Here is a 13,042-nt window from a genome sequence, read left to right as displayed (position 1 = left end):
TCAGCTGATAAAAGGATGTGTATTTTGTCAAGGGAAATATATAGACACATCACTCTTGTTGACAGCAGAAGAGGGTCACAAAAATTTCATCAAGGGAAGCTTCTACATTACAGCTTCTGTCTTGCAAAAAAATTATGCCTCAGAATAAGTTTATGTATAGGACTAATCCTGTTGATCTCAAGGAGAGTATTTACATGGTGACCCCCCAAAGTATGTGAGCTTTCTAATTACCTAAATACGTGTTTGCTTATGTGAATACATGACTGCTTAAAGCAATACATATATGAATGTTTGGGCTTCTGGTCTACATTTTACTCATGAAATTTATATTTAAGCATGTAGGTAAAAATAGCCTCATTTTCAGAACTGCTAAATGTTGACAACAGCAGTTACCTGGAGTCAGTGGTGCTCAAGATGTAAGGTTACTATTTCTTAAAAGCCTGTAGATACTCTTGGGTGCTGCACCTTCTCCAACTTATTTGAGAATTGTTAACCATAGAATATCAAACAATGTTTTGAAAAAATCAGGTTTTGCTGTAATTTTACTTTGATCCCTGGTTTCAAGGGAAAGCTCTTCTTAATAAAAAGAAAGAAATGCAGTTGCGATATTTCATTGCATTATTCTTACTGTCTGTATTGCTTTTTTAAGCAAATTCTGTTTTGTCTTTTCCATTGTTAGAGAGAAGGTTATCATCAAATTCACAATTGATTTATTCTGTTTTCATTTTGTTGAATAAAACTGAGGTAAAGGGATGATGAAGGAGATTCATAAGGATTGAATTCTGAGAGCTGAAAGGCAAGATATTAACGGTTTTGGTTCTCATTGTTACTTTGGGGTCTATTTGTGCTGAATTGGTGTAATCCATCCAGGTCTGTATCACAGAAAGAGCCAGCAGGATAGAATCAGGAATGACAGGAAGACTTTAACTACCCTCTTATCTCTGGAGGTTATCCATTCTGTGGTTAATTATATGTTGGCAGAATAATGTGAGTAATTTCAGAGTAGTGAAGCTCTTGTTCTGACTTCTTTGTGCATGAATCAAGAACTTGGCCTTTACGACAATTAGTCTAGAACTTCTCAAAAGCAGTAAATTCACGCAGAGTCTGAATCTCTCTTGCGTTAAAAGCTCTTTACAGTGTTCTAGCAGTGTGAAAGGAACTTAAGTTGTTCATACATTACTTTTTTTTCTTTTGTGTCACAGCAGCCAGTCTCTATGTAAAGAGACTGTCTCTATGTAAAAAGACAGCAGGTATGAGAATTTTGCTTATACATTTTTAACAAATAACCTGCTGAAAAATCTTTTCACAGGTGAGCTAGGGATGCCCTCAGGTACTTTTGCATCATTAGGAAAATTTGTTTCAGTAGGTAAAGAATAAGTAGAATTGTAAACACACCTCCCCCCCCAAACCAACAAAAAAACAAAACCAAAAAATAAGCAACCCCAAAAATGTTTTGGAGAAGAGGTAGGGAAGTAGACATTTACAGATGTAAAGGAAAATATACAACTAGAGATGGAAAGCTAATAATATGAGACATTGGGTTTGGGAGTTTCTCACAGTATGTCGAATAGTGTGTTGTTTGGGCAAGAAAACCTATGTGAAAAGACCTCACTATGTTGGTTTTGCAGGCATCTTCATATCATGAAAATAATTGTATTCACAAAGTGTGCTGTTATAGATACACTTTTTTATAGATGTAATGAAATTTGAACAGTGTATCTGAAAGCTTTAAAAAGACAGCATAAAAAGGAAAAAAACCCTAGTAGTTCATATTTTAAGAAACCTGACAATATTTTGACCTCCAAGTTTTTGACATGTGGAGCTGAATGCTGCACGAGTCCTAATAGTGTCTGTATCTTTCTAGATGCTGTTTGGAGTGAACTCCAGAAAAGGATTGATGATTGGGTTTTTTTTCAGTGCCATGTTTGTTTACTAACAAGGTTTTGCCAGGATGGCACCTGGTTCAGTTTTTGGTTGATGGTGTTTACTAAGATCCTGTGAGCATTTGGTCATATTGATTTAGCAGAAGGATTAACATATAGCCTAAAAAATCTTTAAGGAGGAAGGTGTTTTATTACCTCTCTCGCTGTGGATGAGATGCAGAGCTCTCCTAATATATTTTGTCATTTGCAGTTATTTACAGCTTCTAATTTCTAAAAGCCCATCCCTGAAGACAGATACATGTAACTGAAAGTTATAGTGGAGTTCTGTTTTGATTGCTCTAACAGAATATGATATATCTTGGTTTATCCATTATTATCAGGTTATGTCTGTTACTGGCAAAACTTTTTCTCTTACTGCTGTTACCTCTTTCATACTGCAGTACCTACAAATTTGGAATATAGTCCAAGTGCAATTTTTTTGTTCTACTAAAGAAAAATTGATAACTGCTGATAGACGTATCTGATGTACTCAGAAACTGAAGTACCTATTATAATAAAAGCATAAAATGGCAAATATAATTAGTATTTTTTAATAACATTGTTCTGTATCACAGTGTTGCTTTGGCTTTCTCTGCAATTCGACTTCTCCAAGATGCAAAAATTTTTAGGATGGAAGTGACACATTCTCAAGAAGAAAAGGATGAAAGGGAGTGTTCGGTATGTGTGGATATTTGTTTTAAACCATTGTTTAGTATATGAAGTCTTGTATTTAGTGCCGAGTGATTTTCAGAATACTAGAATGTAGCGGGCATCTATATTATGTGGTTACCATTAACCTGGAGAGAAAATTGTGTATGACTTGCCTCAGATACTTGCTTGCCTATAGTATATTCAGTATGTCTATAATCATAATTTTAATTTGTATGTGGCTAGGAATTACAGTTTTTATTTGTAAACTCTCAAATGGCAGCATTGAAAGTCTCCTTTTGTTTAAAAAACCCATACAAACAGAAAGGGGAAAAAATAGCTATGAGGTGAATATCTTTTATTATTCAGTTAAGCTATTTTAGGGTTTTTGCTTGAAAACCTACCACAGAATATCCTATTTCAAAGAGCCAGACCAACCAGTTCACATTGTTGCTGTGTTCTAAATTTAGTAAGATTTCACCTGACTTCTGTTGACAAACATGTAGGGATACTGATCTGTATTTTGGAAAGCCAATGTACAAAACCTATTGGTTATGCACCACACATTCACTCGCCAGTGCACAGTAAGTCAAACTGATTTACATGGACAGAGCAGTTGGGCAGTCACATCAGATTTTGTAACATGCATAACAAGACTGGAGTTACCTGCATGCAGTGTAATTATTCTCTGTCTGTGTTGACTATCAGGGTCTTCTGTCTTTCTGCACTTGCGCCTACATTTTCTTAGGACTGCCCTGTAACCAGTAACAGAGTTCTGGCTTTTTTATTCCTCATTTGCATCAACACAAGTCATTCATAACGATTTTTGAATAAGTGAAACACAGGTGCAGCAGCATCCATTTATTGCTTGCTGGAGCAAATCTTTAGAATATGGATTGTAGAATTTTTGTAATAGAAAGACTGTTTATACTATGTGAAGATGGCAGACTGAGTTGAGCTGAGAATTCTCCCAAACACTTCCAGTACTATATTACATTAACATTTGTTTCTAATCACCAGAAAAAATAAAACTATAAATAAATAAAAAAAATATTTCTAATAACTAGTGAAGTACCAGAACTTGAAATTGATCCTGCTTTACAATTACACTTTTATGTAAGTGTCTTAGAGTTTTGTGTAATATAAAGTCCAAACTCTTAGAATTATTCTCCATGACACACATAGTATATGGATATATTTATGGAATCTCCCATAAAAAATGGTTTAATTTTCATTTGTTACAATTCTTTTTTTCCTATAGATTAAAAGTTAAATAATAAATGGCTTCCTGTTATTAAAAGAATATGTATCCACCCTTCAGAAAAACTTCTGGTTATAATTACATTATTTGTAATACATTTGTATTAATTTGATCTATTTTAGACTGATCGTGCCCTGTGGCTTTGTTTGCAGTAAAGTAGTTGACTCAGAAAGTAACATTTCTCTTGCTTTTGGAAATTATTAGGACTCTTACATTGAAGATGTCCAACTGCCTCACAGTATAACAGCACAAGATCATATGAATGTACATCTGTGGCTAAGGTGTCGTACAATGTTAGTGACTGCACTAGTAACACAGATACATGGCGTTGGGGATATGAAAGGTATTATATAATGGGCAAGTAAGCCTATTCAGACACAATTCTCATTCATAAATAAAAAATATTAACATTAATTCTGGGGCTGTATTATTACTGAGCAACTATTTGTGTTAAATTCATCCAATGCAATAAGGAAAATACATTTTGGAGTACAATCTCTCCCTAAAGCATGTAAACACAAAACATTATATTAATTTTCATTTAATGATCATTATCTTTTGATAAATCACTTGTGTGTGAAAAAATTTCAAATGTTCTAGAATAATTAAATATGCTTGTTTTAAAAAACACTGTTGCTACATTCTTCTAGTTTTAAAACTCTCAGATTTTTTTTCCACTTTTTATATCTCAGTACATGAAATGTTCCTGTATATCTCCTAAAAATGTTCCAGATTCTTTTTTTAAAAGCATTTAAGTAAGACAATACAAAATACATTTATTGCAGTTTGATTATGAATAAAATGTTCTTAATTTCTTAGTTCTATGAATTTATTATAAACTCTGACGCTCACTAAAGCATCAAAATCACTGTCTAGGTCTGCAGCCAAACTCTTATTTAATCTCTTCTGGTTAATTCCTGTGAAAGCTGTTACTATTTTGGAATAATAACTAAGATCAGATTTTTTAGTATGTAGTGTAGGTTTTATGGGTGAGAATGATATCTGATCTACAAACTAATTATTTATGCTAGTGGCTTATGGACAAAGAACGTATTTGGATGAACTTAAAACAAGTGCAGTTTAAAAACTAAGTGGTTTTTCTTTTTAAAGTAAATTTGGCACAGAATCGATGAAATGGTAAATATGGAATCTATAATGTCAGATTTTCTGTAACTTTTTAGAGTGGAAGTGACTTCTTAGGAATGGTAGAAGATACCATAAAACTTCTTTATTGTATTTTTACTATCCATGTATTGTATTCTATTATACTATTTCTATTGTATTTTTACTATTCATATATTCTCTTCTTTTAGAGAATGATGTGGCTGAACGCAGAAGTGTGATAAAAGAAGTAATACTAGAGGCAGAAGCCTTTGGAGATATTGAGACTCAGGCTGAAATGATGATGCAAGCTGCTATTCTTGACCTGCAAGAAAAATGTCCCGTGGCAGGCATTAAACTTCTTTTGCAGGTTTGTGCACAAAGGAGAAACTGTTCGCTTTTCTTTGATGCATTTTTCATGAGGTCAGAACAGCTGATGCCAGCATTAATTAAGCTTGAAATAGTACCTCTAAAATAGATTTTTTTTTTCACTTTGTGTGATTTGTCCTCATACATAGACAGCAAAAGTAGTAACTACTTTGGTTTATGTTGTCTATGTCCAAACAGAATATCATCAGTTTACTCCAAGCGGATACATTAATTTCCCCTCCAGCTTCTTTGACTCTTGTGAAAAGTATGCTTCTGCTGGCAGACATACTAACACTGCAGGATACAGAGCATTGCTCTTCTACAGTGGAACCATTAAACTTACTTATTTTGGCACATGAACTTACCATTAAAGCAGTGAGTATATGTTGCTGATTTATACAGCATTTGCAAATCCTTCCAACAGTCTTGATTATCTATTATGGAAACTATTTTAACAATTTATTAAAAAGGGTTGTTCCTGTTACCTGATTACTTCAATTTTCCCTAGATTACATCTTATAATTCTTATAATCCCTAGATTACATCTTATAAAACTTATTTATGTATACTCATCAGGCATACTCATGTTTGTAGTCTGGTATTTTCATACAACTGAAGGAATGTATGAAAGCATACTTGAAAAATGTACATCCATATGTGAAAACAGAAATAGGTAGTTGGACTTTTAAAGAGATGTGGAACACTCAATTTTCCCATTTTAAGTGAGGGATATGTTCATACTGAGTACCTCAGGGAGGATGTGCATGTCATAAAACTCCTAACTCTTGAGCATCCACGTTTAAGAATTTAGCTTTGTATCTTAGAATAATTTGTATTAGAGAATCTATATAGAGTAGCATATTGTTATGATGTTTTAGATTTACAGATTGTTACAATCAGTATGAAGAAATCATTTCCTTGTAAAAAATCAAATATGCAATAAAAATAATAATACAAAGACATGAAATCTGTGAGAGGGCTGTATAGTCACAAACCATTTACCTATTTGGTGATTCAAAAATAGATATGCACTTCTGCAGTCTCTACCCATTCTTGAAACAGTTTATAAAGAAAAGCTTTTCGATCAAATTATTTTCTTATATTTCCTAATACAGAAGTTTAATCCATTGAAATATTTGTTCCTCTAGGTAATAACAAATCGTATGAATCACTTCAGACTCAGACTTGCTCTTGTGAGACTTGCTACCCTTCAGGAGACTCAAAACTTTACAGCATGTCCCCATCACCTTGTTTCCATGAATGAAAAGTTTGACTAGTCCATACACGTGATATTCTTTTTCTTTTCTGGCCTTTGTTGGATGTCAGATTTCTTTGTAGAAATGACAGTTTCTTTCTAGGGCTCAGGTTACATGCTAGATCTATTTCTTAGACTGATTTGAAGGGTGTTTGCTTTTAGAAACCAAAGCCTAACATTAATAAATTTGATCAAGAGTTCATTGGAATTGTTTGTTTGCTACAAAACTCCTCTGCAAAGAAAAGTACAAACCAAAATCAAGGAGTTTAGGGAGTATCAAACCCTTTTCTAGTTGTCTTTTACAAGACATGTTTGACTTCCAGGGTCTTGCAATACCTAACTTACTTTATCAAACTGCTGTTTAATTTGCTGTCTGCAACTTGATTTTACAAAGCATGCTTTTTTTCATAGATTTTTGTTTGTGGAGAACCCATTGAACAGCAAATAGAAGACAGTACGTTGACTTGCCTTGTCCTACCTACAAAAAATATCTACTTGCCACATATCAACTTGCTAGCTCAAGTCAAAATGAGAATCGGTAAGAAAAATGCAAATCAGTTTTATTTTTGTTTCTTCAGTATTTTTCATTCATATTTTGTGCAACAGCAGATAAACTGATACATAGAAGTGAATGCAGTAAATCAATTGTTTTCATTATACAAACAACATATTTTGAAAACCAATAATAGATGCCTGTTTGGCTCCATACAATGTGTGTAAGCAAGGTACAGTTCTTATGGGAACTATAATCAGCAAAGGCTTAAATATTAATATTATAGCTTGATGAAACTAATGGGAACTTCAAATTTTTAAGTGGAAGTTAACAATACTTTTCCAGCTTCTGTATGAAGCATTAATTCTGTGAAAACTTCCTGTATATATTCCATCTCTCTAGAAGCAGTTCCATCTCGCTAGGAACTATGTAATGATATCGAATCATACAGAATAATAGTGATAATTCCCTATCACAATAAAATAGTGTCTGTTATTGTTGTCATCCTTTGATTTAACAACTTTTCTTTATATAGAAGCTTGGAAATATGCTGAATAGTAACAGAAGACAACCTTTAAGATTCGTCTGAGATTTGTTGATGTACAGCACATTTAGCGAAAGGGATATTGTCTCCATATTCCTTCTGTTAAACTTAATTTGGTGTATATCTGACTTATAATGGACTAGAAAATCTAGAAATCACTTACTGCACTTGGGTTTGCATTGCAGAGTAGCCTCAGGGTGTTCTGGACCTTTGTCAGGAAGATACGCTCCAGGAGCCTGTTGGTGCACTCCAACCACTACTTTGTATTCCGCTTTTAGGAGTAGAATAGATGTAGTCCAAAGTAAACACTCTGAAGTGCATCTGCTGTGGCTGTCAGGTCTTCAACACTGGCTGGTTTGCTCTAGAGATCCACCCTTACTGTGCTTTACTGCTTGTCAGTGCAGGCATGGCCAGACTCACTCATAGTAATGGCCGTGCTTGACCAGTTCCTGTTTCTGAATTCACATTTTTAGGAAAAGCCTATGAATACAGATGTATATCAGTATAAGAGGTATGCAGCCTTTAGAACTGGTTACTACAAAAGGAATTTGGGAATTTGGAAATGCTCAGAGATGTTTAGCTCTTGGCTATGACTAGCATACTGCTAGTCTTTCCAGATTGTGAAAGGGTTGATTTGTGTAGCCTTAGCTTCTTTTGGATGATCTAGGCAAACCTCAAGGGCATCATAAAGAAGTGAAACAGCATTATAGTTCTGTATTTATATCCATTAATCACTAGGATTTTTGGGAATTGGTTTGTAATAGTAAATATATAACAGCCTTTGTTCAAAGGAAGGTAATTCTTTTTGCATAAATAGGTTTTCTATTAAATAATTTACTAAGAACTGTATTTTTTTTCTCCCTTAGGACACACATTAGCTGAAAAAGTAGCTTGTACACCTGCAAGAGGAGATCCACTGCAATGGCTAGGTGCTCTCAAACATTTAGAATCAGCACTGAAGCTTTGCAGAGCATCTGCGACAAAAAAATTAGATATGGAAGCCGAACTTCTTTTTCAGATAGGTAAATAAAACACTGTACATCGTGACTGCCTTTCTAGGCAATGTTATGCCTGTGGCCTCTCTTAAAATGGAGACATTTTACTGTACAAATAGAACAGATTTGGATTATTTCTCACCCTGTCTAGCTGCAGATCTCTCTCCCATGTTTAGTATCACAGCAGCATAATTCAGGATGCATTACACAATAATTTCAAAACTGCAGTAAAACTTCTCCAACCTGTATGTTCTCAGGGATCAAAGGTGTAGCCAGTGAGACTAAGGACAGTGCAGAAAGCTAATTAGCTTCTTTGCATCAGTCAGAACTAAAGAAGATGAGCGGCTCAGAAAGTATTTCTAAGTAATTTAAGAAAGCTAATGAATTATACAGTGTTTGCATGCATTTGGATTTTAGTGCCATTATGTTTTGCACCAGGAGATGTTGGTTGGTTAGGATCCCAGTCAGAAAGACACCCAAGATCCCATAAAGTATGTCTTAAAATGCCATTTATTTGAGCTAACAGCATAAAGAAAAAGAAGATCATGGAAATCATGTTATGTACCTTCAGATGCTGAGAAGGTGTTCCAATCAGGGTGTAGCACAACATGCAAATCCTGTCTGTGGAAAAGTTACCTCATTTTTGCCTTTTGAGCTATTAGAGGACTTAAAAGAAAACAATTCTAGTCATCATTTCTATTCTCAAACAAAAAGCCTATTCACATAAGAACTTCTTGCTGCACTTTCATAGAAAGGGCAGGTGATGTAATCACTGGTACTGAGAGTTTATCCTGTGGCTAGGGGATGTGCATAGCACAACATAGGCCTGAAGGTCACACTGTATGTGCAGCATAGCGTAGGACAGATCAGGCCTATGCATTAACTCCTCCATGTAAAATGGTGTTCTGGTTAGGATCACTACATGTTAGGAGTCATTATGATTCCAAAGTTTGGTTATTTTAGCTACTCTGTGATTTACTATAAAAGCATTGTGCACTACATTTTAAGCAAAGTCTTTTCCGGTTTGTTTATCAGAAAGAAAAGAGATAATGCACTATGCTGTTCAACTTTCCTGGAGGGAAAAACAGTCTGGGTCTTACAGAAGAAACCCCAAACAAATCTTGCAAATCTGCTTTCTATATTTCTTTTTTAGGTAAGGTAGAACGCCAGATAACTGAAACAGGCAATAACAAGTCATCTCAAGCTGTTGAAACCCTCTCAGAAGCTATAAAACTCAGCCAGCAACATGATCAAAAATTTGAGTAAGGAACAAGCTATATACCTTTCAAAATAATTTTAATCACACATGAATATAGTTTTTTGACAGTTTTCTGAAATTTGGTGTCAGACTTCTGTTACGAAGCACCTTTTATGTTTTGGAGAGTTTTCTTCTATTGCAGTATAGAAGAGCTACTGTATATTTATTTCCTTATTTAAAACAAATGCTGAGAACATTTAAAAGCATATTTCAGAGTATACAAAGTTAAAGCTTTCTGGTTTAATTCCAAATTTGTACTCTCTCTGTCAACACCAGGAAAAGAGCTATCAATTAAACAGAGGTTTTATTCATATTTCAGAAGATGAGTTGTGGTCTGTCCCCTTCCAGATAATAGAAATCCAACTTGAAAAGGTTAGCAGCCAGAAACAGTCAAAGAACAGAGGCAGAAGGAGCATAGGAAATGTGTTTGTAACAGATATCAGGACAGTGACTTTGGCATTAGTTATCAGCGTAGAAGATGCCTGAAGAGTTGCGCCAAGCCAGCCAATAAATTCTGCCAAGCAGCTCTGATACATTGGACTTTAGATTTTTTTAGTTTCTTGACCAGTCTTAATGAATAATGTGCCAAGTCTGGTTACAGAGGGTGTAAAGGCAGCAATTTACCTTGCTTGTTTGGGTATTCTGTTACTAAGTTAATGAACCAGAACTCTGAACACAGAAGCAGTAGCACAGTAATAAACCTCTACAAGCAGTCAGCATGGTGGAAGATAGTACAGAAATGGACTGCGGTGATGTTTCGCAGGTTTAGTTTGCTACACTCTTATTTAATTTGCTGCTATCTTTCTAAAAGAATGTACAGCAACATCAATGGACATTGGCTTTCTTATTTTAGAGAACTAAACATCCCAATCACCTTTATACAAGTCCTGTGATATCTATGGGATTGTTAATTAAAGTTGTTTATTGATATCTCAAATACTTTTTTGTTAGCAAGACTAGAGAGTTCACTAAATTGTCATCAACAAAGTGTAGAACTTGCCATCTTCCTGCTTAGTTTGCCCTATCTTGAACTGTACAATACTCTTTGTCTTTTGTATTTTGCGTTACACAAATCATACCAAAGCTGGAATTTATTGTATTATATAAACAACCAACTCTGTGCAATATGATTCTATCCAGAACAGTAACTACATAAGCAGGAGTTTGTTGCTGTGCTTAGCAAAAGTGATTCATGGGGGAGATCTGGAGAGATCTAAAAAGCCAGGAGGAACCTGCATAAAAAGACTGTTCTAAACCTGTAGGAAATAGAAATGTTGGAGAAGGTCTCCGGGTATAGCGATTTTCAGCAGGTTGAGACAAGTAATTCTGCCCCTCTACTTCACTCTGGTGGGACCCCACCTGGAGTACTGCATCCAGCTCTGGGGTCCTCAGTACAGGAAAGACAGGGACCTGTTGGAGTGGGTCCAGAGGAGGGCCACAAAAATGATCAGAGGGCTCGAACATCTCTTCTGTAAGGGAAGGCTGAGAAAGTTGGGGTTGTTTAGCCAGGAGAAGAGAAGACTGCAGGGAGACCTTATTGCAGTCTTTCAGTACTTGAAGGGGGCTTATAAGAAAGATGAGGACAGACTTTTTAATAGGGCTTGTAGCAGTATGACAAGGGACAATGGCTTTAAGGCAAAAGAGAGTAGATTCAGACTAGATATAAGGATATATCTATATTATTATAATAGATGTGATTTTTTACAATGAGGGTGGTGAAACACTGGAACAGGTTGCCTGGAGAGGTGGTAGATGCCCTGTGCCTGGAAGCATTCCAAGGTCAGGCTGGAGGGGGTTTTGAGCAACCTGATGTAGTTGGAAGTGTCCCTACTCATTGCAGGGGGGTTGGAGTAGATGATCTTTAAAGGTCCCTTCCAACCTAAACCATTCTGTGATTCTATGAATTCTATTATTTTTACCTGGTTTGTAATATTATTATAAAAATAACTGAAAGGAGAAGGAAGTATAGGAGGAGAACAGGAACTGGTGAACACAGTCTGCCTGAAGATGTAGAGTATTCTGGTACAGAACTCAGAACTGAGAAGGTTCCTCAGCTGAGGCCAGTGAGGAAATGAAAGACTGTTTTGGTCACTATGGGTATTTTTGCCAATTTCTGGAAGAGTTTTACTGAAAACCCATACCCAAATTAAGCCACCCATGTTTCAGGGCCTGAATGTGAAGAAGGAAGTGGAACCCATACAGATTCTGTACAGAAAGATCACTTCCCTTGCAGAATTACAGTGTTCTTACTGAACGTTTGAAATTTATTTATGCAATATTCATTGCACATAATGCAAATTATATTTTACATACTCCTAAATCAATTTGTTATTTGTTATGCATAATGTCGGGATGCTTTAGACTCACTAAGACTCTAAAACAGGATCACATGGCTTTCTGAAAGAAGAGACACATTAAGTAGATGATGAGGGCTGGATGAATGATTTATTTGGTGAGGCTGTCTGGCTAGTCTTATGCAGGATTCAGATTGTATCATTGTAATGCTTACTTTGATAGTAATATTGATTGAGCTGTGCGTTGTTTCTTATAGGTTAATAAGAAGATCATACCTTGAAATAGCACTATTATATTTGCATTTTGCAACAGATAATGAGGATTTGTCACAGACAGATAAGATGGTACTTTCCAAATCAAACGTATGTTTTCTATCTTTTGGTTATTGGCCTCTTCAAAGCAGGACATATATTTCTGTTAGAACACTGTGTACCTTGCCAGACTGTTACTTACAGTGACTTGTAAATCATACCGATACTGAAGATCCTACTAGAAGAATCACACAAAGAAATCATACAGTACGGCAGTAGGATTTTATCGTTTGATGTTATTTCTTATGCTTATTGCATTAAATGATGACATTTAAAATATTTTTCTGTATAAAATAGGAAGAAACAAAACCAACAGTCTTTTAATTTCTAATTAAGTACTAATTAATTTGTACCTTGCAAAGAAAACATAACATTCAAAGTGCTGATATTTCTATTTTTAAGTGCTAATATTTATACTTCACCAGATTTCAATTTTTCCGTTCAAATATGAGTGACAGCCACATTAAAGTGGCTACAAGCCACAAACTGAAAGCATAGTGTATAACAAAAAAGAGGTAATTAAGATTCCAGAAAGTGGAAAATTGTAGCAAAACTGTATACAGTGGTGACCATAGTACGAGCTGCTCTGA

General features: G+C 35.1%; 1 protein-coding gene across 1 annotated transcript in view; it reads left to right on the top strand.

Annotated features, from left to right (window-relative positions):
• Positions 1-13,042, top strand: part of CFAP54 (cilia and flagella associated protein 54) — a 118,698-nt gene that overhangs the window by 88,861 nt on the left and 16,795 nt on the right. Inside the window, exons 53-60 of the mRNA XM_055809189.1 lie at positions 2,498-2,600; positions 4,036-4,174; positions 5,145-5,302; positions 5,500-5,676; positions 6,968-7,094; positions 8,460-8,615; positions 9,742-9,850; positions 12,398-12,485. Of these exons, the coding sequence (XP_055665164.1) occupies positions 2,498-2,600; positions 4,036-4,174; positions 5,145-5,302; positions 5,500-5,676; positions 6,968-7,094; positions 8,460-8,615; positions 9,742-9,850; positions 12,398-12,485 (1,057 nt within the window). The remainder of the gene's footprint in view (positions 1-2,497; positions 2,601-4,035; positions 4,175-5,144; positions 5,303-5,499; positions 5,677-6,967; positions 7,095-8,459; positions 8,616-9,741; positions 9,851-12,397; positions 12,486-13,042) is intronic.

This window comes from Falco peregrinus, chromosome 6 (assembly GCF_023634155.1).
Source record: "Falco peregrinus isolate bFalPer1 chromosome 6, bFalPer1.pri, whole genome shotgun sequence".
NCBI lineage: Eukaryota > Metazoa > Chordata > Aves > Falconiformes > Falconidae > Falco > Falco peregrinus.
Note: the sequence above shows the minus strand (reverse complement) of the source record. Positions and strands in the feature narration are given on the sequence as shown.